Source organism: Micromys minutus, assembly GCF_963924665.1.
Source record: "Micromys minutus genome assembly, chromosome: 8".
In the NCBI taxonomy this organism is placed as follows: Eukaryota; Metazoa; Chordata; class Mammalia; order Rodentia; family Muridae; genus Micromys; species Micromys minutus.
The window spans coordinates 52,788,298-52,813,666 of NC_137977.1; the positions used below are offsets into that span (position 1 = coordinate 52,788,298).

At 39.1% G+C, this 25,369-nt stretch overlaps 1 protein-coding gene and 1 pseudogene across 2 annotated transcripts in view; both read left to right on the forward strand.

Annotated features, from left to right (window-relative positions):
* CEP192 (centrosomal protein 192) overlaps positions 1 to 25,369 on the forward strand; it is a gene marked incomplete at its 5' end in the record, with an annotated part of 77,654 nt that overhangs the window by 11,901 nt on the left and 40,384 nt on the right. The window contains 10 exons of the mRNA XM_080920495.1: positions 1,525 to 1,885; positions 2,859 to 2,996; positions 5,863 to 5,927; positions 6,972 to 7,181; positions 11,283 to 11,406; positions 12,537 to 12,667; positions 17,532 to 18,336; positions 18,428 to 18,548; positions 21,198 to 21,366; positions 23,345 to 24,251. Coding sequence (XP_080776621.1) covers positions 1,525 to 1,885; positions 2,859 to 2,996; positions 5,863 to 5,927; positions 6,972 to 7,181; positions 11,283 to 11,406; positions 12,537 to 12,667; positions 17,532 to 18,336; positions 18,428 to 18,548; positions 21,198 to 21,366; positions 23,345 to 24,251 — 3,031 coding nt within the window. The remainder of the gene's footprint in view (positions 1 to 1,524; positions 1,886 to 2,858; positions 2,997 to 5,862; positions 5,928 to 6,971; positions 7,182 to 11,282; positions 11,407 to 12,536; positions 12,668 to 17,531; positions 18,337 to 18,427; positions 18,549 to 21,197; positions 21,367 to 23,344; positions 24,252 to 25,369) is intronic.
* On the forward strand, positions 8,434 to 9,202 carry LOC308423684 (small ribosomal subunit protein eS1-like; annotated as a pseudogene). Its single transcript has one exon. The product of its transcript is annotated as a small ribosomal subunit protein eS1-like (transcript).

Below are 25,369 nucleotides of genomic sequence, written 5' to 3' on the forward strand. Positions count from 1 at the left end.
TTCATCTGAAAAGTTCTTTAACCTAATATGTAGTCATTTAATAAAGCATGTAGCTGGGCGTGGTGGTCTATGCATTTAATTCCTGCATTTGGGTAGAGGCAAGAGGGTTGGAACTTGAAAGTCAGCTCAACTATATAGCCGAGTTCACACCTGTGTGGGATACATGGGAACTTGTCTAAAAACAAAATTAAAAAGAAACAAACAAAAAACCCAAAGCAAACATTGGATGTTTTCATGTTAGACTTTTCTCTTGTTCTGAGCCACTTGGATTTTCCTATCTTGAAACATGGTAGGTATTTCTGACTTCTACCTTTTTTGTCTGTGTATTTGCATGTGTCTATCTTGCCTGGCTTTCCTCCCCACCTTCCTTCACCTAGACTGATATTGACTTAGCAATCTAAGGCTGTATTAATAATAATTTGCACCGTAGGCCTAACAAAGCAGCTTAAAAGAAGTTCACTATTTTGGCAAGTTGTTTGAGGAGATGCAGTTCTTCACTGGAAGGTCTTTTCTTTTTTCTTTCTTTTTTTTTTTTTTTGTAGTCCTGGCTGTCTTGGAGCTCACAACTTAGACTAGGCTGGCCTTGAACTTAGATCCACCTACCTCTGCCTCCGGAATGCTGGAATTAAAGGCTTGCACCACCCTGCTGCCTGGCTCACTTGAAGGCTTTTATTTATACTAGTTTTATGCAGCTTGCACACTAATGAGCTTGCTTTTGTAGAGACTTTTATTGGTAATTACAAACGTGCAATTTTACAGTTCTGTCTTGTTATTTGATAGAGAGGCCTGCTTTTGGTTTTTAAGTATGTTGATGTGTGTAATTGTTATGACCACATTTTTTTAAAGGTCTGATCATTTATTCGTTACTTTTAAAGACTTATTTTTGAGTGTACTCAGAATAAGGAAGGACAGCATCTGTCTCTTGGCAGTTGGTTTCTAGTGTCTTTCTTTGGCTTTCTTTATTCTCTTAGCCAGAAGTGTAGCATGTTCTGCTGCCTCCTCCTCCCTTTTCTTAGTGTATTGACTCTTCAGAGCAGTGTTGGTATTTGAGTTGTAGGACAAGTTGGATGAGTGACAAGATGCCCAGTCTTGGGTGCTTTGGTTCTGGGCTTCTTACTTGGAGGCTTTCTGACAGTATATTGGCAAGATACCATCTTCTTTAAGAGATGTAAAAGCTTCTGGATTCTTCTAGTTCATTGGACCCCGGCTGATTAGTCACATTAGTATTTGTCAGTCCACGTATCTTTCTTTCCTTTCTTTTATTTTTTTAAATTATATAACTAAGTTGAGAACTTGGTATGCCCACAGTTCATCTGTGAATAGACTTGAGCTGAGCACATTTTAAAGTTGGGTTTTGGTAAATTGCTTAGCTTTGGCTCATACATAGTCCAGGATATACTGAATACTATATAGGTCATTTCTTTATATAATAAGCATTTTATAGCAGTTGCGTTGCTTTGTCCATTAAATGTTAAAATGAGTATGAAAAAAACCTTACTGTTGTTCCATTAATAATTCTTAAAGGAGTGTGGAGGAGAGGACATTTTGGTGAAGAGGCTGCACGCTGTGGATGAGACTCTCAAATCTACTTATAGTCACAGCACAAATGAAACAAAATGTAGCTTTGACCCAGCCAACTTCATAAAACAGGATTCAGAATCTTCTCACCAACATGAGCATTTGGCTTCAGATTTGGAGACAGTCCTGAATGTGGATAGATGCTTAAGTACAGAGACTCATACAGTGCTAATTCAAAAAGATGGGAGCACTGCATCTTCAAAGACTAATGGTGACAATGGAATTAATTCTTCTGATACTCTTTGGTCACCAACTTGTGAAAGAAGAGCATGTGAACTTTATGAGTCCGGTGTAAAGACTAATGAGAGTAAGTAGACTCTTTCATTTTAAATGGAATTAGAGAAGTGTGTAAAATGTTTAGGCTAAGCTTCCACATAGCACTCTCTGACTGTTCATGTTGAAGTATTGAAATGTTTTTATAGATTAAAAAAATCCTTTTAACATTTTTTATTCATAAAAAATACATTCTGAGCACAGCCTCCCCCACTTCATCCTCCCAGTCACCCTTCCAGAACCACTTCTCATTTCCCTTCAGAAGAGAGCAGGTCTCCAGGGATGTCAGCAGGGCGGGCGTGCTATCAGAAGGTATAAGACTGGGCACATATCAGGGCTGGATAGGGCAACCCATAGGAGGAAAAGGGTACCCAAAGCAGGTGGAGGAGCCAGAGGCAGCCTCACTCCCAGTGTTAGGAGTTCCACAACCCCAGGCTAAACACGTCACATCCATCCCTCAACCCTTTCTTACCCTTTTCACCCACAAACTCCCCAACAAGTCCCCATCCCACCTTCATGTCTTATTTGTTTTTGTTTTGTGTCCCTTGGGGTTTAATCAAAGCTAGTAAACATGACTGTCCTCTGGAGTACCAATAACTCCTTAGTAATTACATTACTAAAGAAAATTTCCTCTCCCCTGGTCAGCTCTTGAATTCCAAAGGTTCCTCTATGTATGGCAGGACCCTATGAGTTCCTCCCGATGTTATTATGGGTTTTAAAGATTTTAAGAATATACTAGTATTGTATCATTGTTGCTCAGAAATAATAATGCTAAGCAGACATCTAGAGCAAATGTACCTTTCTTCCCCCCCCCCCCCCCCCCCCGTTATACCCCATTCTTAGAAACTTGTGGGTGAGCTTGTCCTGTTGCCATCAAAGGTATTTTCCCTTTGGGAAATGGACTTTCCTTTTATAAACCAATTTGAGCAGACTTCAGCGCCATTGTTAAATAAGTTAGTTGTCCCGTGTATCATTCAGTGGTTTTGAAATTTACTCTTTGGAAATAGATCTCTCACAGAATGTAGTCTACCAAAATGAGGAGGGCAGATGGGTCACTGACCTTGCCTACTACACATCTTTTATTGATCAACAAGATTTACAGATGTCTCCAAGAAACGAAATGAATGAAGACTTCAGATCTGGCTGTAAGTATGGTGATAACTACTTTTTTGTGCCAGACTCTTTGTTTATGATGATATGTTGGTTCTAGTCAGCTTGAATTGGTCAGTCATATAAAATCCCTTCTGAAATACAAATGCATTCTGTAAATTCTTTAACACAGAGGATGTAGCAAATAGTTACAAGGTTTGGGAGAAGGAAACACAGATGAGGTTTTACATTTATTACTTCTTTTTGTTGTTCTAACAAGAAAACTTTAGTGGAAAACATGGGCTGCTTTAGTGTTTAACCAGCAAAGAATGACAAATGAGAAGATTATTATTTTAAGTTAGCTGATAATTAGGTTTATATTTTTCTAAAAATCTGAAACTCTTCTTCCTTAATGTCCATGGCTGGTTTTTGAGGGGTAGCAATGGCAACACTAGAGCGTTGCAGATTAAATGGGGATTCCTTAGAAAATGTACTTTGAAGTATAATAAACAGTATTCGAGATATCAGGCCAGTGGAGTGAGCATTGTGTGGTATTTAACTCACTCGAATTAAGGTTCTTTTGTGTTATCTTCCTATGGGCTGAGTTTCCTCCTCATCTTCTCTAGGCTGTTAGATTTGGTTGGTTACTGCTCTTACATTTTACCATAGGGTTTTAGCTCTTCAGTTGTAGATTCACAGAAACATGTCTATAGAGATTATACTATTTTGCATCTAATTTTGGGGGCTACCTGGTTCCTGATGTTCAGTCATAGGTTCTCTGTTTTGGTGATTGCTTCAGCAGACATAGAATTCTGACATTCTGACAGGAGAGTTCCTGAACTGCGTTTGGCACTCTGATTTTCTTGACTAGAAGTGTGCTGCTCTTATTTGTATCTCAAGTTGTTGAAATGAGACTGTCTACTTGTCCAAAAGGATAGTTTGAATCTAATTAGTCCTTTGTGGGCACAGGAGGGCAATGTCCTTGTTTGGGTCATGAGTGGACTTTCTCTTCTGATTGATCTTTTTTCTTGAAGTAGCAGGCAGAGGCCTGGCACAGACAGGCAGGCCAGACCCTGGTCTCATGTCTGTTTGAAATCCCCTTCAGTTGGAGCTCTGCTCTCTCGTGCCGTGGCTCTTACTTCTCTTTGGCCTAGAGACTGGAAAGCAGGATCAGCCCCCCCCCCCCCCCATCCAAGCTCATGAGAGCAAGGGTACTCAGGTCAGGTAGGAGAGGACTACCTGTTTCCTGTTTGTGTTGGGGTGTGGGACTCTGAGTCTGGTACATTTCTGACCACACAAGTACATGGGCATTCTAGCAGTTGTCTTTGTAACTAACTTGTAGAGAGGCTTTTCAGTCAGATAAAAGCCTGTGTACACATATACAGCTTTCTTTTTTTCATTTTTTTAAAGATTTAATTTTATTATTTTTAAAGTTTTATGTTTGTCTGTATAGGTATTTTATACATAGTTCAAGTGCCAATAGAGGAATTGAATCTCATTTGAAGCTGGAGTTAGAGATTGTGAGTCACCTGATAAGGATCACACTCTGGTCCCCTGGAAGAGCAGTGTATGCTGTTAACCATCTCTCCAGCTCTAGACAGATGTATTTTCTTTCTTTTCTTTTTTTTTGTTTTTTTTTGGGGGCTCTTTGAGACACATGAGGTTTTCTTTACATATCTCTGACTTTCTAGAACTCAGTATGTAGGCCAAGCTGGCCTTAAACAAACTACCTGCTTCTGCCTTCTTCATGCTGGGATTCATCACACCCTGTTAGACACAATTCTTAATTTGTGTGTACTCAACTTTTTTAAAGCTAAAATTAATCAGAGCCTTGCTTAATTTAAATAATGAGTATTTATTTTATTTGTGTGTATGAGCATTGTATTGTATGTATGATGTGTGTGTGTATCTGTGCACACGCTCATATGCAGGTAGACACACAACGGTTGCATCTTGTGAATCATGTGGATGGGGATTAGGACAACCTCAGATGTTTGTTCTTTTTTTTCTGTTTTTAAAGTTTAGATAAGGTTTTCTCTTATCCTCTTATTCATTGCTGAACTGGCCCATGAGCTTCCAGAGTCTCCTATATTCCTGCAGGACACATGTGTGCTACTGTGTCTGGCTTTTATGTGGGTATTTGGGATTTGAACTTAGACCTTCCTGCTTACACGGGAAGCGCTTTACTTACCCACTTAGCCATTTCCTGAGTCTAGAATTTTTCTCACTATGGATAGAAATCTTGCTATTAACCAGGTTGGTCTCATACATCTGGGCTCAAGTGATTCTTCTACCTCAGCTTCCTGAATGGCTGGGACTCTAGGCATGTTTGCTCTGGGATACTTGCACTCAGTTGGAATTACATGTAATACTCTTAAAAATCAACTAGGGCAAATTTTCACAGCTGAAATTAGTCATAGTCGTGTGCATTTTAGTGGAAATTTGACAACCTTATGTACTTAATATAACTGTATAAATGATGCAAATGGAAGTTTTACACAATTAGTATTTCATGAGCTAGGGAGTTAGCCCAGTAGATGAAAGTGCTGTATAAGCACAAAGGCCTGTGTTCTGATCTAGTGTTCATGTGAAAACTGGGCGGAAGGTTGGTGGCATGCACTTGTGATCCAGGGACGGCTGGGGGTGAGTGGGCAGATACTAGGGGCTTTACAAGATACAGAAAAAGTGAACTTGAGGTTCTGAGAGAGAGACTTTTCTCAAAAATAAGACTTAGAGCAGTAGAGGAAGACGCCTGAAGTTGACTTATGGCTTCTACAGCTGACAGGCACACCTGCAGAGGTGCACCTCTCCAACATATGCACCCGTCCCCATGACAGAGTGCTTTCTTATTATTTCATTTTTAAAATTTGCTTTTTGTACTTGTTAATATAAATGTAATTGTGTAAACTGTTTTTCTTTAAGCTGAAGCATTGGATTTAATTGCAAAAGATGAAGAAGAATTCAATAAAGAACATCCATTTATACAGGTTTGAAATGACTTGTTCTAACCTAAATTAAAATTTTTCTTGTATTAATTTAAATTTAGATAAAAAGCCCCCCCCCCCAGCAGTTAGTATAGAATTACTTGAAATTTTTTTTCATGTATGGTATCTTTAAATCTTTTGTTCAAAGTTACTAGCTGAAAACTGATATGCTAAAATATATTTTGTAAGGGAATGTAGGTTACAGGCGTAGCAGTTGCCCGGTACATAAAACTCTGCCCTTCATTTCCAGTGTGGTACATAATAGCAGTAACAACAGAACAGTAACCGTATCTTTATCTTTAGGTCCGCACTTGTTTGTTTATTGTGTGCCGGTGGTAGGGACGCTTAGGGCGAGGATGTGTGTGTTGGCACATGTATAGAGATCAGAGGACAACTTTCGGGAGTTGATTTTCTTCTTCTACCATGGGTCCTGGGGACCAAGGTGGTATTGTCATTGTTAGGCTAGTGGCCTAAACTTTTAAAAGAGAATTAAACATTACTTTTAGTTATGTGAATATATGGTAAGTTAGGTCACCGCAGAGGCCAGTGGTATGGGATCTCTGCAGTTATAATTGCAAACAATTATGAACCATCACATAGATGTGGGTGCTGGGAATGTTATTTGGGTCCTTTATAGGAAGTAGTTCACACTTTTGACCACTGAGCCATTTCTTTAGCCCTTAAACTTACCTTTAATTTACTTAAAATTCTTTCTAAAATTTCCATGGGTATCTCCGTGCTTAAAAAATATGGTTTATAGAAGGTGGTTCTATTGTATGTGGTGAAGATGTGCATATTCTAATTTGTGACAGTGTTTGATTAAGTAGTGTATTCAGACAGCCCATACCGGAACACGACGTGCACAAAAACGAGTTCTTCTGTGCACTCAGTGGTCACCCATCCTTACGTTTATCTAATGTTTTGTACCACATTTTGAAAAGGCTAGTTCTCAAGTTTTCCTAGTTCTTTTAGTTTTACTTTCACACATTAGTGAAACAAGAAGTCTTATTGAGAAAAAAATGAAACAATGACTTTATTTTTTTCTAGGATGAAAAAATAGATGCTCAGAACACTTCGTTGGCACTTGGCGATACATCCTGGGTAGCGGCAGTTAATTACCATTTATTGAGAAAATCACTTGGCACATCAGATTTTGATAAAGATGATGGCAGTTATCTACGCCTGTCATTAGGAGAGTTCTTTGCGGAAAGATCTGAAGCTCTTGGTTGCCTTGGTGGCGGTAAGGATGTGAAAAGAGTAAGTATGACATATGCGGGCGGTGGTAAAAGTCACTTGTGGAGGCCCAAGAACGGACAAGCTGTTGTAGCAACTCATAGTGGGGAAGCGTGAAAGAAATGTATGTATGAGAAAGCAAAGGGAACCAAACTTACTTTAAATAATCCTCTTTTTTGCCTCTTTTCTGAGACCTACCCTAATGTTTTTCTGAGGGCACATCCCTTTTAGAACAAAAGCCTCTGAGAGACCCTATCATCTCACAGTCTTGGGGACCAAACCTCAACATGAGTTTTTGTGGAGACAGCCACGATACCAGATTTCTTTCACTTTCATTGTTATGATGGTGTCTTTAGAATATACCATCGTATTTTAGACAGAGTGGGAGCTTGGCCGAGTAGTAGATAAAAACTTAGGGTTTGTGTCGGTCAGACCTGGCTTCAGTTCTGGTTCTGCCTTTTAACTAGCTCTATGACACTGAGCAGTTTGTCTTTCATGCCCTGTTTCTCAGTTTCTGAAGTGTAGAGCTATTTGTGGGATTTTGTAAGATTGAAACATGTTGTTACATATGAACTTGTTAGCAGAGCTATGTATTGAGTGACTTTTGATATTATGGTCGATTGGTAGGAAAATTCTAGGATTTATTTATTCTATCCATCTGCAAGATGTTTTAAAATGTTGGAATATTTTGATTAAAAAAAGTGATAGTTATAAAAATGTTACAATGTTTTGATTAAAAAAGTGATAATTATACAGATTTTTAAAATGAAGCAGTTCATGTAGTGATAAGAGTTGTAAGGAATGACTGAGCTGAAAGCTGCTTCCCTCTGCTGTTTCGAATGTTGTTTGAGAGGATGACGTGGAACAAAGAGGTAACCATTCAGAGAGCTGGAGGAACAGTGTTTCTGGTAAAGGAAAACCATGTGTGTGAGGCCCAGAGTCAGGTATCAGAGTGTTTCATAAAGGCAGATAGAACTAATGTGAGGAGCCAGGGCGAAGGTAAGTGGGGTAGGACATTGGTCGTATCTCAGTTGAACTCCAGGAAGGACTTGGAGTCAGAGAATAACTTGGCCATGTTGCTTAGGTTCAATTCCACATCACCACTGCCTTTGCCAGGAGCCTGCATGGTGAAAGCCAGTAAAGCACAGAGGAACAGACGGCAGAGGCTGAGTCAGTGGAAAGAAGTGGTGAAGGTTGAGGACAAGTATGACTTATTGAAACATGAAGGTGCAAGGACTCAAGATTTATTCTACCTTTTGGCTCTCGGAGCAGCACCATGGTGGTCAGGAAGAACAAGCGCCTGATGAGGGGTGGCAAGAAGGGAGCTAAGAAGAAAGTGGTTGATCTGTTTTCTAAGAAAGACTGGTACGATGTGAAAGCTCCAGCAATGTTTAATATTAGGAACATCGGGAAAACACTAGTCACAAGGACTCAGGGAACCAAAATTGCATCTGATGGCCTCAAGGGTCGTGTGTTTGAAGTGAGCCTTGATGATCTACAATATACAGAATGACGAAGTTGCATTTAGAAAATTCAAGCTGATTACTGAGGATGTTCAGGGCAAAAAATTTTTGACTAACTTCCATGACATGAATCTTACCTGGGACAAAATGTGCTCCATAGTCAAAAAGTGGCAGACCGTGATTGAAGCTCATGTTCATGTCAAGACGACCAGTGGGTATTTGCTCCAACTTTTCTGTGTTGGTTTCACTAAAAAACGCAACAACCAGATAAGAAAGACGTCCTATGCGCAGCACCAGCAGGTCCGCCAGACCCGGAAGAAGATGATGGAGATCATGAGCCGAGAAGAGCAGACAAATGACTTGAAGGAAGTGGTTAATAAACTGATCCCAGACAGCATCGGGAAAGAGAAAAGGCTTGCCACTCATTTTATCCTCTTCACGATGTCTTTGTTAGCAAAGGAAAGATGTTGAAGAAAGTTTGAATTGGGAAAACTTGTGGAGCTCCATGGTGAAGGCAGTAGTTCTGGCAAAACAACGGGTGATGAGACCGATGCTAAAGTTGTACGAGCTGATGGATATTAACCACCAGTCCAAGAATCGGTCTAAAATCCAGATTTTTAATAGTGATAAATAAAAAAGTCCTATTTGTTTAAGAAAAAAAGATTTATTTTACATAGGGAATTTGAGTTATAACATAATTTGTTAAATTTATATTGTAGTGTTTATTAAAGCCGAGTTCACTAAGAGCATGGGTTAGCTTTGTAGTAAGATGGTAGTAAAATGGCAAAGATCCATTTAGAGAAAGTAGGGTTATTTTGAGTTATGGTTTCACTCCATGGTGGTTTGGCTTTGTTATTTTGAGCCTGTGTCTGTACTTTACAACATAGCAAGAGTGTGGCAGAGGAAACTAGGCAGCTAGGAGGGAGCTGGGGTATGGGAAGGGAGAGAAAAGAACGAAAAGAGAGCAGAACAAAGAGGACAGAGGAGAGAGAGAGAGACAAGGAAAAAAGTTGCTGGGGTCCTCATGTCCCCTTCAAGGGTATGCACTCAGTGATACAACTTCCTTCTATAGGAAACACCACCTAAATAAAGTTCCAGGAGTGCCACACCGCTCACTAGCTTCTTAGTACGTTGGCCTTGGGCCACTCTAGATATAAACTACGGCACAATATAAGGAAATCTCCAGTCCCTAAATTAATTTTAAAAAATTATGTGTATATGCATGTGTCTGTGTGTCTGGATTTGTTCACACCCATATAGTGCCTGCATGGGCCAGAAGGGGGTGTCAGACCATTCATGGGTCTAGAGTTACAGGCAGTTGTGACCTGCCAGATTTGGTGCTGGGAACCAAACCTGGGTCCTGTGCAGGAGTGGTGTACACTTTAACTACTGAGACATCCGTTTATCTCCTCAGAACCTAAACATTAAACCATGCTTTTGAACCATCTGATCCACGTTCTGATCCATGTAGTGAATTAAAGAATGAAATGCTTGAAAGAGATGGATTGATTGGGATTTTTAGAGACTATGAAAGAGATGGAAAAATAACCATTCCTTTTGTATTGTACCGTTTTTTAACAGTGTTTCACTGTGTAGCCCAGGCTGGCCTTGCAGGTTTTTTGTCTGGTCTTAGACTATGTTCAGTTGTAGCTGTGTGCCATTATACTTGGCTCTGAACTTTTCTTTCTTTCTTTCTTTCTTTCTTTCTTTCTTTCTTTCTTTCTTTCTTTCTTTCTTTCTTTCTTTCTTTCTGTTTTTCTTTTAAATATAGGGTATGTAGCTAGCTCTGGCTAACCTGAAAATTGTAGAGCAAGCTGGTCTTGAATTCATAGACTTGTCTTTGCCTCCTAAGTGAGTGTTGGGATAACAAGCATGTGCCACTATGCATGGCTTTCGGAACTCCTTCCTAAATGGATGAGCATAGCATTAGATCTTAGGAAAAGAGTTCTGACCCAGAGTTTTTGTTTTGGTATTGTGAAATTTCATATATTCAGCTTCCTAGATCCAGGGAAGAAACTTTTAGATGAATGTCAACTAAAATTTTAAGTCATATTTTAGATCTGTGATGTGAAAGTCATGTAAGAAAAGTGCAAATTTAGTTCTCTTTAGTAAGCTCCTTGAACCTAGATCTTTCTGAAACTTAATGAAAGTCAGCGAGAGTATGCTTACTTTCAAGGCTTACATAGCGGGCGTATGCTTACATACAAGAAAACATCAATGTTTTCTTCAGATTAATCTATAGAGCGAGATAAGCAATATTTAAGTTCTACAACATTTTTGCCAGCCCCCGTTCAGGACAGTGAGTGTTTGAGACAGTTGTTGGAGGGCCGACGAAAGTGCTGCTTTTGATGCACTTTGGACGTTTTAGGAAGGATTATGCAACAACAGCTACAGTGATTAGATGACAGCTGAGACTGCAGAAGCTGTGACTTCTCCCATGTTGGATGGAGTTCCTAGTCTTTCCATGAGTAGACAGGTGCCATTGTGGGTGACCAGCTCAAAGGTTCTATCTGGACTTGCTAAGTTCGTCTCTAGTTTTTTGAAATTAAGTGGCAAGAACGAAGTCATTTGGATGTTTTAGTAGTAATGGATAAAGTAGTCTAGAGCTTTTCAAAGTGGTTGGAAATTAAGGAAAATTAATTGTGTTTAATTATTTTTGCAGCCATCATTTGGTTATTTTATTAGATCACCAGAGGAGAGAGAACCTGTTGCATTAATAAAATCTGATGTGTCAAGAAGTAATTTGGAAAAAGAAGTAACTCATCTTTACCATGGTTTCTCTTCAGGTAGTGGATTAAATGAAAGAAAGAAATTAAATAAAATTCAAGGAACTTTGTCTTGTAATTTTATGAATTCTCTGTGTGAAGATGTATACATTGCTTTATAAAATCTCCACATGAGTTGTAGATTTGATTTTTTTAAAATTATATTTTCACATTTCCTTTTCAATTGAAAGTAGAGAAGAGAGATAAAATACACCCAAGTTTTTGTATAAACTATTGCAAATGTGAATAATTTTAAATGACCTAGTTAAATTTGGCTTACTAAATTATTACAGTTAAGGAATAATAGAAATTATATTTGTTATCTAGATAAGTTTTTAAGAGATGTTTTAAAATTTAAAGTAGATTACACATAACATTTCTGCAATCTCTATAGTTTTTTTTTCCTTTTTTTTTTCTTTTTTGAGATAGGGTTTCTCTGTGTATCTCTGGCTCACCTGGACTCACTCTGTAGACCAGGCTGGCCTTGAACTCAGAGATCCTAAAAGTGTGTGCCACCATTCAGAAAATATTTTAAGCTAGACTTTCTTGGTTAGCTAAGTTTTTTGAGCTGTTCCTTTTTGCTAATCCCATATCTTTTGCTGCATGATTATGAAGTTGAATAATAGTGTTTCATCCTTTTTAAAATTACTGTAACTCTCTGGATTTTTTGTTTATCTGTGTATATGTGCACCATGTTCATGCATACTTAGTGCCTGTGGAGCTGCTGTGTGGTTTCTAAGGACTGAATCCAGGTTCTGGAAGAGCACCCAGGGTTTTTAAACCACTGAACCATCTCTACACCCCAGGATGTGCCTGTGTTCCAATGCAGGACAAGGATAAAGAACCTGGGTGTAGTTCATTTTTTATCATTCTGAAAAAGTATATAATTTTGAAATCAACTTTTGAAGTCCAAATACATTAAATTAGTTTATATAAATAATTTAGTGGAGATCAAAATCTACAAACTATCTTCAGAGCCTGTCCGTTGTCCAAATATCTGTCATTTAAACATTTTTACTGAGGACAACTTAATGTTTACAGTACAAAGATTCCCCCCCCCCTTGGCATTTAATCATTTTAACTGGTACTTTTTTATCAGGTTATTTCAAAGGGGTGAAGCATGCCTTTAAGTTGAATATTATTTCCTATAGGAGACTTGAATGAACATTCCCAGGCACAACTAAGTGAAGGATCGGTTACACTTGAGGCTGAAGAACCACAGAGAACTTCCCAGGTGGATGAGGACGACATGACATTAACTGCCAGCAGAAGCCAGACTGAGGTAGCTCAAGCTCTCCCTAAAAGGCACCTTAGACTATCTTGTTTTCAAGTAAGATGGACCAAAGTCATCTGTGAAAAATGTATGCCTTTGTTTTTCTGGCTTCAGTTTTTTTACTGAAGTGTCCTTTAATGAGAAACATTTAAAAATAATTTATAATATACATATAGAAGAATATATAAAACAGACTTAGTGTTATTACAGTTTGTGTGTCCTAGATCAAGAAAAAGAACACTGAGGTATGTACATACACTCTTTGTTTCTTCCCATCTGATGTCCCTTTTGACTTGGCCAGTAGGCAGACTGTCAGTGTTTACCTCTAGAATCATAAAAAGAATGAAAAAAAATATTGTCGATAATTCAGAATTCTTCTTTTAAAAAATTCTCCTATACAGTACTTATTACTAGTGCACTAGAAATACTAGTTATAGCATTATAATACTATAATTCTTGCCTTTTTAAACTTTGTATAAAAGACGTGCAGCATGTATTCTTTTTCTTTGGCTGTTTTTGTTTCAGTTTTTACTTGCTAAAAGTCATTTTCCTTAGTGTGTTGTGTTCTGTTATATGAGTGTTAGTGAATGTTTGGGATGCTTGATGTGCTAAAACAACCTTTGTCGTGTCTGATCCACTCCACTACCCCTATTCTGTGTCTCTGTTAAGTGCAACTGGTGGCTCACAGGTAAGGTGACGTCCACTCAAGTAATTTGGCATAGACAATATAGTTGCCTCCCAGGGGTCTGTAATCATTTGTGTTGATCTATGACCTCTCCTCACAGAATGGTATTACTAACCATTTGAGTAGCAAGTTAAGTACTTTTATACTTTTATTGGACGTTTAGGTAGTTTCTTTTGTGAAGTTCCATTTCTTGGATTTCATTACATCTTCTGGTAGGATCCTTTGGTCAGTCGTAAAAGTTTTGCCTATTTTCTTCCAGTCGATGATGACCTAGTCCGCCTTTTTCTTCAAGATAGGGTCTCACTGTATAGCTCTAGTTAGACTTGGATGACTGCGTTGTCCAGGCTGGGCTTGAACTTCTGTAAGTCTTCTTATCTCAGCCTCTTTGATGCTGGGATGTCACATTGGAGCCACCAGGGATGGTGCTCCAATAGCCTTTTCACTATTTTTTATTTTTTAAATAACTTCTTTAATTTTATTCTATGAGCATTGGTGTGAGGGTGTCAGATTCCCTGGACACTTGTGAGCTGCCATGTGGGTGCTGGGAATTGAACCTGGGTCTTCTGAAAGAGTAGCCAGTGCTCTTAACTGCTTACTCATCTCTCCAGCTCCAGCCTTTTCACTCAGTAGTGTCTGCTGTTGTTGATTTAATTAGTTCATGCTTTCTCTATTTCACCAATGTGTTGACTTTTTAATAAATCATATTGTCTGTGTTGTATTACTCGTAATTATCTTTTCTTTAATAGTAAGCCATGGTATCTACTTTAAATCACTTTCATACAGTTTTAATATACCAAAGAACTAATCCACTAACAACCTTGTGCTTTTAATGAGATTAATTTAATCCATAGAACAGTAAAATTCACATCTCTATTATACTGAATCTTCGAACCTATGAACATTTTATAATCACTATAGTTTTCCTCTACATTTTATGATTGGGCAAATTTTCCTCTTTTTTTTTTTTCTCTAAAGTTGTGGACATTTTAATATTATTTTTCTTCCTCTGGTTTTACTATGTAGCCCTGGCTATCCTAGAACTCACTATGAGAACCAGGCTGGTCTTGAACTCATCAAGATGTGACTATCTCAACCTCCCTCTGCAGGAATTAAAAGTGTGCCAAGCAGGCTGGCATTATGGGTTTTTTTGTTTTGTTTTGTTTTTGTTTTTTTGATATATTTTATTTACATTTTAAATGTTAACTCCTTTCCCCGTTTCTTCTCCATAAACCCCCTATCGCATCCTCCCTCTCCGATTCTATGAGGGTTACCCCCGCTCCTGACAATTCCCTACACTGGGGCATTGAGCCTTGGCAGGACCAAGGGCTTCTCTTCCCATTGATGTCCAACAAGGTCATCCTCTGCTACATTGCAGCTGGAGCCATGGGTCTGTCCATTTATGGATAGTGGTTTAGTCCCTGGGAGCTCTATCTAGTTGGTTAGTATTTTTGTTCTTACAGGGTTGCAAACCCCTTCAACTCCTTCAATCTTTTCTCTAACTCCTCCATTGGAGATCCCGTTCTCAGTTCAGTGGTTGGCTGTGAGCACCAGCCTCTGTATTTGTCATATCTGGCAAAGTCTCTCAGGAGATATATCAGACTTCTGTCAGCATGCACTTCTGGGCATCAGCAATATTGTCTGGGTTTGATGGCTGTATATGGACTGGATCTCCAGGTGGGGCAGTCTATGGCCTTTGCTTCAGTCTCTGCTTCAAACTTTGCCTTCCTATTTTCTTCTGTGGGCTGGCATTATTTTATTTTATTATTTTTTTTTTTTAGAAAAAGTTCTTGTTATGTAGTTTAGACTGGCCGTGAGCTTCTTTTTTCCCCCTAACTTTTTGAGATGAATATGTAGCTCATTGATTGTTTTTCATTGATTTTTTTCTTATTTTCCTATTATGGACATTTATCTAGTGTCATTTTTTCCAGCGAGCACAGCTTTTGCTGCATCCCGTGTTTCGCCTCTCATTCCATGTTTTGATACATCATATTTTCATTATTCAGTTTTCTTCCTTCATTCTTTCCAGTCTACCCATATAAAAGCCTTTCTCTCTCCTTTCCTTTCTCCTTCCCATTTTGGCTGTGCTGAGAATTGAACCCTGGCTCCACACATACTAGCCGCATTCCTGTTCATTGTATCTTGAAAAAACTTACTTAGGTTTTCAAGCATTTATAAGATGTTTTAGATTTTTATTTTTACTATTTTAAGTTATTTATTTTTTAAGTTATGTGTATGTTGAGGGTAGGGTCTGGACATATGTGTGTGGGTGCCTACCTCCTGGACTTTGGAGTTGTGGGCAGTTGTGAACCACTTGACATGTGTGGGAACTAAACTCAGGTCTTTTGTCAGATAGTTCATGCTCTTATCCACCGAGCCATCTTTCCTGTTCAGTTTTCCAGATTTTAAAGTAATTGGTTTTATGTTGCTTGTTGTGTGTTCAAGATTTTTGCTTTTAGTCATTTATTTCATTACAACATTTTCAGCACATCTGGATTTGTTTGGTCTTTGAAAATGGATTTTGTTTACTTGAAGGAGATACCTGTTATATGACTGTGGCCTTCGTTGTTCCATTAGTGTTCAGTAAGAGTGATAGTTTAACTCTGGTTTCATTAATGTTATGATGTATTCTTGCTCTTTTTAAAATATTTAATGTATATGAGTACACTGTAGCTGTCTTCAGCAACATCAGAAGAAGGCATCAGATCCCATTACAGATGGTTGTGAGCCTCCATGTGGTTGCTGGGAATTGAACTCAGGACCTTTGGAAGAGCAGTTGGTGGGTGCTCTTAATGGCTGGGCCATCTCTCCAGCCTCATTAGTGGTAGATAAGAATGATAGTTGATTACATCTTAAAATTACTGTGCTCTTCCTTCAATTATTTAGGTCTGACCTCACTCTCTGACTATATGTTTATCTGTTTCTCATTTTCAGTCTGTTTATTTTTACTTTACATTTTTTGTGACTGTAGTTCAGGTTATAGAAATCAAAATTGTGCCTAATCAACTTTTACCATTAGACATATCTCCATCAGTTCCTGTTGTTTTCTTACTCCTAAGGTTGCTATCAACCATGTAAATACAGACTTTTTCCCTTCGGGTTGTCGTGCTGTGTTTTACCCATAATTCTTTCATAGTCAGACATAATACATTTGTTTATTTGTGCTCATATTCGTGTATATAAAGGTCAGAGGACAGCTTGCAGAAGTGAGTTCTCTCCTGCCATGTGCTTTGTGTGGCTCCAGGTGTTGAATGGAGGTCGTCAGGCTTGGTGACAGCTGTCTTTACCCACTGGGTCATTTGCCAGCCCTTAAAAAGATGTTAAAAAAAATCATTTCACAGCCTTTGTATTTCTTAGTGGAATACTAGTCCATGAGTCTGTTTGAATCCTTTCTATCTGTTGCTTGCTTCCTCTGAACTTGCTTTGTTTATTTATTGGTATTCTTTTGATTGTATGAGTTTGATTTTTTTTCTATTAATTTCATACATTTTTATACTATATTAGTGGTTATTCAAGAAATTATAACCTGTCTTCTTGATTTAATAATGTTTAATAAAACTAACTTTCTTCCTCCCACCTCTCCCTCCCTTCTTCCCTCCCTCCCTCCCTCTCACCCTCTCTCTCACCCTCCCTTTCTCCCTCCCTCCCTCCTTCCTTACTTTCCTCCCTCCCTCCCTCCCTCCCTCCCTCCCTCCCTTCTTTCCTATCTACTTGTTTGTTTGAGACAGTCTCTCATTGCCCAGATAGGCCTAGAACTCATTGCTGAACTGATCTCCTGCCTGCACATCCCAAGTGCTGAGATTGTAGACATGTGCCAGCACACTGAGCAAATGGGATGCTTTCAGATAAGCTGTTGGGTTCCAGTTACTCTCAGCAGGAAGCTACTAGCATTATCTATCCCGTAGTCACCAGAGGTACATGTTTTGGTATGAGTTTACCATGGATAGTAGTTTTTAGTTTTGTTCTTGGGCCCATCTCAGTTTTACACCTGTGGTACCCATTATGTCTTGCTACACCTAATTTATAAATTAAGTTTTATCATAGGAATAAGCATATATATAGCTTGGTATGCTGCCTTAGAACATAGCCTTTGGGTAAGAGAAGACTACACTAGATAAAAATTAAATTAGTATGTGCATGCCCTTGTAAGTGGAGTGAGTTAATTTAATAATAAAAGTGTTTTACTTCTAGGACACTTTCTGCAGTAATAACAAGCTTCAGGAATGTAAAAACACACTGTCTGGTGGTGGAGATTCTGTACTTAGAATAAGCACCATTGCTTCAGCCATTGCGGATGTGTCAGTGAGTGCTGATCCAGCCCAGCTTGTTGCCATGATGAAGGCACTCACAAATAAAGGCAGAGGCAAGACTTTTCAGGATGATGAGACACTAGAGGACAGTTCCGTCGTCTCTCACTTCTTACTTAATGATTTAGAGAAAAGTAACAGGTCCAATGCATGTGATATAGAGAAATACCTCGCACAGACAGAATTGAGTAACTGTGAAGGCTCAAGAGCAGGCACATCCGACACTTGGGAGTTATGTGTGCCGGAACAGCAGACTGTTCAAGACATGAGTGTGGTGAACGTTTGTGCTACTAATACAAGGGAAGCAGAAGACACAGCAGCTATTTTCTGTGGTGAAAATAAAGAGAGTGATTCTCCATCATTACTTAGAACAATAACCTCTTCAAATTCAGTTCTTACAAACATAAGAGAGGATGGAAACACAGCCATTCGGAGGATGACGTGCTCTGCTGATGAATTACTGGATATGCAGAACAGTGAGAAAGCTGCCTCAGTTTCCATTCCAGCCTCCAGGAGTGACTCATCACTAAGGAACCTCAGAGTACCTTCCTTTAGTGTTGTAGAGCAATGTGAAGAAATGCAAGATAATGGAGAACACGGAAGGAAGAAAGAGTGTGTCAGCGAGACAAGCGGCAGTGGCAAGCACGTCACCTTTGAAGACAAGCACATAGTCTTACATACAAGCGTTGGTGAGTATAGTGACTGATGGATCACACTGCAGCTGTGTGGAACTGTTTGGTGGTGTTTCTGTTCTTATGGGAGGATTCACCTTTCTCATAGGTGTGAAAGCTGCCTCTCCTGAGAGTGGTAGATCTGGCTTTCAAGACCAGGAGAGCTTCAGACTGTCTATGTCACCACTCAGTCATTCTTCTTCCAGTGACATTTTTGGGAACTTCTCAGGGTAAGTGCTTACCTCAACCTTATTTTTGTCATTTATTATTGAGAATTTCATATATGCACATAATGTATTTTGATTGGATCAGTCCTTACTTAATTATTAATTAAAAAAATTATACTATGTATAGGAAAATTAAAGTATAAAAATATCAAAAAGAAAAATCTGCCATTTTTAGGTTTGCTTATTAAAGGTAGTACCTGAAATACTTTGAATTTCTTTCAGTTGTTTCCCCACCTTAGTTTATACTGAGAAAGGGTCTTTGACAGAGCCTATAGTTCCTGTTTGTCTATTTAAGCTGGTAAGCTTTGGGGAGCCAACTCCTTGAGTTCCTCCTGTTCTTTCAATGGGTGCTGGGGATTTAAACTCAGTTCCTAATGATTGCCTGCAAGCACTTTACCCACTGAGCTATTTCCCTATTTCCCCAGAGAGGAAAGTTTATTCCAACTTGCATGGCCAGGTTACAGATTGTCCATCATTGAGGGAAGTCAGGGCAGTAACTCAAGGCAGGAACCTTGTGATTGCTGCTCGCTGCTTGCTGCCTCAGTCTCTGACTGAAAGAGTCTGCTTAGCTAGCCTTCTTATACAGACCATGCCTAGGGATGATGCCACTTACAGTGAAGACAATTCCTCACAGACATGCTCACATACCAACCTAATAATGATAATTAAGACTTTTTCAGGTGATTCTAGAACTGTCAAATTGACAGTTTAACGCTACTTAGGACAGAATCTTTGATATTTTATTCAGTTTTTCTAGTGTCGCTTAGTATATCATTTGTATTTTACTATCTTGTTTTTGTTATCTATCTGTCTGTCTGTCTGTCTGTCTATCTATTTTGAGACAAGGTTTCTCTGTGCCCTGGCTGTCTTAGAACTCTCTCTGAGGACCAGGCTGGCCTCAAACTCACAGAGATCTGTCCACCTCTGCCTCCCAATTGCTGGGATTAAAGGTGTGTGCCACCATGTACCGCTCTAGTGTTTTATTATCTTTTAAAGATTATTTTACGTTATGTATGTGAGTATTTTGATCACATATATGTAAGTGTACCATGTGTGTGCCTGGTGCCTAAGGAGGCCAGAAGATGTCAAATACACTGTGGAGTTCTAGGCAGTTGTGAGCTGCCATGTGGGTGCTGGGAATTGAATCCATTGGCTGCAGGAACAGCCAGTGCTCTTAACCTCTGGGCCATCTTTCCAGTCCCATGTTTTGCTATTTTAATAACATTGAGATGAATAATTTTTCTTTAATGGCTTCATAAGAGATTGTTCAAGTGTTTTCTCTGTTGAAAGATACTAATAAATGAGCAAACTTGAGTAGCTACTGAAATTTCAGAGCTCTCTTCTAACTTGTTCAAGCTGTTTTTTGTTTTTTTTCCTTTTTTTTTTTTTTTTTTTTTTTTTTTGTGAATTGAGGCATTATTTCTGGAAAATATTTTCCTGCTTCATTTCCTTCTGTCCTTAGGAGGGAATTCTCATGATACATTGTGGAATACATTTTTTAATTTAAAAATTACACTTATCTGTGGGTATGTGGTGATTGTACTCACATCATGAATGTGCACATGCCTCAGTGTCTGTATAGGGGTCAGAGGACAATCTGTAGAAGTTGGTTTTCTCCTTCTACTGTGAGAGCCCTGGGGGAAACTCAGGTCATCAGGTTTGGCCACTGAGCCATCCGAGCAGCCCTCCCTGGGCTGTGGCTGTTCAGCTTTCTTTTCTTCCCAGAAGGCTCTGATGTGGCTGATGGTCAGAATAAGGTGGAAGTAACAGCAGTGTGTGTGTATGCATGTGTATATGCGTATGCATATGTGTGTTAAATAGATGTGGCTTTCATGATAAAGGCTGTTTTATCATTTTGCTTTTTTATTTTTGTTTGGGTCCTAGTAATTGATACCCAGGTTTTTTTTTTTTTTTTTTTTTTTTTTTTTTTTTAAAGCAGGATCTGCCACTATGCCACATTCTTAGCCTTCTTCATCCTTGGTTTGTTTTTTTTTTTTAACTTAATATATTGTGAGTATCTTTTTGAGCCAGAGGAGAGTATTCAGCACCATGGTTTAGAGTTTTTGTTATAAGTTAGCAATGAGAACAAGCATTCTGCCATTGACTTACATCCTCAAGCATGTTTTTTGGTGTCTAAGGGTGTTTTGTTGTATGCTTGTGCCATGCCTTAGTTCAGCCTACTTTATTATCAAAAATATACCTTTTATGAAGTGTTTTTATATTTATTGTTACTTTTTTTAATTTCAGGATGAATTTCTTAAGTGCAGAATATCTGAGTCAAGGAGCTTTTTCTAGATGCTGCTTAATTGTTCAAACAAAAGTTGTTTACTTTATCTGTTTTTACATTTTATTGCCTTATCTATGCCATTTTCTGTGCTGGTTTTGCTCTTTGAGGATAGAGACTTTTTAAAAAATGGTTTTATTAACTGCTGTTTGTCAGGTACTCAATAAATTTTTATTGAATGAATAAGTAATTGTTGTGTGACTGTATGTGGGCTTTACTAATGAAAATGAGGCAACCTTTTCTTCCATGGTAGTTTGCCAGGTAGGTCAATAGCAGGTTTGAAGTTGAGTTTCTTCAAGCTTATAGATAAACAGAAGTGGTCATTTGCTTATACAAAATCTAACACCATGCTTGTATTTTTCTTTCAGATGTGTTCTGGAGTCTCTTGATTCAGCTTATCACCAGAGGCCCTACTTACAGAGTGAGTTGTCTCAGTTGGCATGTTCCCATGCTGACATGAGCAGGCTGACTTATGTGTCTGAACAGGAAAATACCTTTCCTGTCACAGCTGCTGATGAAAGCTCAGAGGGCCACAAGGTGGGTGGCACTTGAACTGTTTCTTTAGTAAGGCTTTGAGAGCAAAAGTATTAGTAATGCTTGACTCAGACTGGAATTCTGGTCTGTTTAATTTCTGTGTTGCTGTTCTGTATCTTTAGAATAAATTAATGTGTGTATGTGTTTGTCCTTATGTCTCTACATTGGTTCCTGCCCACTTCAAAAGAAGTATCTTTGACCAAGGTTGGGAGAAGCATTGATGTACAGGTGTAAACATAAGTCTTTAGGAGGCACTTTGACAGTGTGTTGTTTTAGCAAAATACTAGTAGTAGGTTCCTATAGGGTCTATAACCTCCCTAGCTATGGGCTTTTGTCCAGAATTATAGTGTCAGGTATGAGTTTCTTCCCTTGGAGCAACCCTCAAATTCAGTTAGAAAGCATTTGGTGGGCTGGAGAGACGGCTCAGTGGTTAAGAACACTGATTACTCTTCCAGAAGTCTTGAGTTCAATTCTCAGCAACTACATGGTGTCTCAGAACCATCTGTAATGGAATCCAATGCCCTCTTCTGGTGTGTCTGAAGACAGCTACAGTGTACTCATATATATAAAAAAAAAGAAGAAAGCATTTGGTTACCTTAATAGCTGTTAGGCCACTGTTGCTCCAATGAGTGCTTCGTTCTTGGCAGATAAATATTGTTGCAGATAGGGTTCCCCACTGTAATCCCACTGATGACTTTTCTTCTGTGGTTGGTGTACCGTCTTTCAATGTGAAGGTTAGCCAACAGGGAGGACGTTTCTGGGTCAGGTGTGGCTTAATTTCCCTATGCTCTGCAACCAAAGTGTATTGTGTTTTTAAATAATAGGTTCTTATCATCTAGTTATGGTGATCAGCCAAAAGCAGTGGCAATGGCTTGTGTAGTTTTGGCTGTCTTTAGGATCTCCCTGATCATTAGCTCATAGGAAGGTATTCTACACCTGGCACTGGAATTTTCAAACCCATATCTTCTAGAGGAAGCATTGTTTGCCCATTCTGGGTACCTCCACTCAAACTCCTTTTAAAATAAACTTACATTTTTAAATAGCTTACAAAGCAGTGGGGTTCCATAAGCTTTTGATATATATCTTTAGTTTAAAATAATCCATTCCTGTCCCCTGTTCCCCCTCGACCCCCTCTTCGCAGCACAGTGTGTTACCTGCTGAATGATGGGGCCTGGTAACCTCTCTGCTGCTTTCTTGGATTACTAGCCCTCTAATCCCATTTTCTTCATCCTTGTGAAATCTTTTGGTGAGAAGTCAGTGCTTATCACTTAGTAATTTTATCCTTGAGGGCATCTTTCTGGTCTCTCTTTATATCTTTGTTTTTAAAGCTTTGTCTTGGGAGTAACTTCCAGTGCAATCAAAAATAATAAGTGAAACTTAAATGTGCGCCTGGAGGTTAGTTCTAGAGTGTTCATCTTGCAGATCTATAGCTCTTGTTCCGCAGGTTGTATATTTAGAAGAAATAATAAAAATAACCATTCTAGAGTTTAGAAATTAGAAAAGGCTTAGTATTCATAAAATTTAGTATCATTAACTCTTGGAGCATATTTATTTATAGTGTAAACAAATGATGGGCCTGGGAGGGCTTGGGTGCTGGCTTTGTACTCGTCCCGGCCCCCTGTCCGTATTGTTCCATAGCTGGTCTGCCCTTTAACTCTTGATTTACTACGTTATGTTATTTTATAAAGTTAACAGAGAATCCCTAATTTGAAAAATGTTAGATGACTTTGGTTCTTTCTGTCAGTGTTTTAGATTAATTGGTGTGTGCCTTTTATTTCCTTCCTGCTATAAGACTTTAAAACAATAGATGCAGTTTACTTGTGTAAGCCTGTATTTTATATTTGCAGATATTTTCCTTTGTGCACTCTGTGTTTCAGGATACCATGTAGGTTTCACATTGAGATTTATACCAGCATGTTTGAATCTTGTATATTTTGTTTAATTTATTGATTATTAAGAAAACAAAATTTGTCACATTCAGAGTGATGGCAACAGTGAGCTGAGTACCACAATTGTTCGAGCCAGTCCAACTCCACCAGAGGAACAAACTGTGGAGAAACTAAGAGACAGAATTCCAGGTCAGAATGCAGAAAAAGTATCACTGCCATGTGTTATCCAGAGAAAGTCTGGTTTAGGAAACATGACAGAAACTTCTTCTCTAAGGAATGGATTTGAAGATGGAGAATATAACTTTACATCCAGTCAAGATATTTCTTCCAAAAGTGCGGAACCCTTGGAAGCTGGTAAGATGGATTCAGCATCTGGCTCCAGTAAGCAGGATCTCATTAGCCAACCTCTCCTGAACAAGCCAGATCTAAACCGCCGGCCTGGGCCAGCCATACCGAACCTCCCTGTGTTGAGCCAGAAGCCTGTGGATCAAGGTCAAGGATTAACATCTACTTGTCTGTCAACTGCCAGCAGTCAATCTAGCAGCCGGTTTCCTAATCTGGGCACCTCTGGAAACCAGCAGAATCTTGCACCCCACATTTCAGCTCTTTCTGCTGTTGCTAAGGTGCAGAACCAGCCTGCTTTGTGTCCTACCCTCATTACTGGACATTCTCTGTACACAACTCCTGGGGCCCCACAGTATTTGGGGCCAGTCTCTTCATCTGGGAATGCCACCTTGTCACAGTGCCATGCAGGCATGCAGGTCTGTGGGATTTCAGGGTACTCTCCTTATCCTCCTGTTGCACCAAAACATGTGGCTTCCGGGGTATATTTAGGACCAAATCTTGCCTCTGGATTGATGGCTCCGTCTTCTCTTTATAACCTATGTTCTACTGCTGTACACCAGAACTTGCTTAGTACAGCAAAGCCATTTCCTGTGCAGTCTGTTGGTACAAACTGTGAAACTGAACCATGGGACTCAGAGATGATGTCTGGACTTGGTAAGATGCATTTTCTTTTCTAGTATTGCTTGTTGTTACTACCTAAAAGTTGATTTTTTTCAAATGGATCCACAAAGCTAGTTTGTTTCAAAGAAATGTTGGTTGAAATTAATTTCTTTAATCTTTAAGATTTATTTATATGTGTGTGTGTCTTTGAGTGTACGCATACATACATGTGCAAGTGCCCACAGAATCTAAAAGAGGATACTGTGTCTCTTGGAGCTGGAGTTGCAAGTGACTGTGAGCTGCCTGATCTGGGTGCTGGGATTTGAACTTAGGTCCTCATTATTGAGCAGCAAGTTCTCTTAACTGCTGAGCCAGCTCTCCAGCCCCCTCCCTTTAGTTATTTATTTTTTCCTTTTTAAAAACACAGGATACCAGATTGGCCTCACACTTATTATGTAGGGAAAACGACCTTGAGTTCCTGATCTTTCTGTCTCCACCTCCCAAGTGATGGGATTATAGGCATGCACCACACAGCTTATTTTGGATTATTTCTTACAAGCTTTTCCTTTGTCTTTTATCGAGAGCTTCAGAATGTTTCTATGAAGGGGTTACTGTAGTTGGCGTAGAACAACAGTAAATTGTACGCTGGTAGTTTCCTAAATCTTGTCCTGATTTTGCTATTCTCCCATTTAGGAAATGTCCTCTTTAGGACTATTTCCCAGAATGAGTCATCTTCCACTGGTTCTTCATGAGGGTGACATGATGATAGTGAGGAGCAGGCTCCTCCATAGCCTTCTTTACTGATGACAGACATTGGCTCTGTGCAGCTGGGGATTGTACATACAGCCTACCTGAGTATGAGGATAGGGACGAGGCTAAAAACAGTGCTGTGAGTGCCGTAGCCAAGCACACCTGGAAACAGCCTCTGGAGCTTCTTATCACCTGTCAGTGGCTTATAACAGCAACAACAAAGATCTGTCTCTGTAAATTCGCTGAGTTTGGTTTTTACTTGTGTTGTTGTTTTTTTCCAGGGCTGTACAGAAGACAGAGATTGTTGATAGCTTCCACTTGGGGCATTTCTTCTATAGCTCTTGGGTATAAGAGTCCTATGTAATTGTTTCCTTTTAAAGATTTATTTATTTATATGAGTACACTGTAGCTGTCTTCAGACA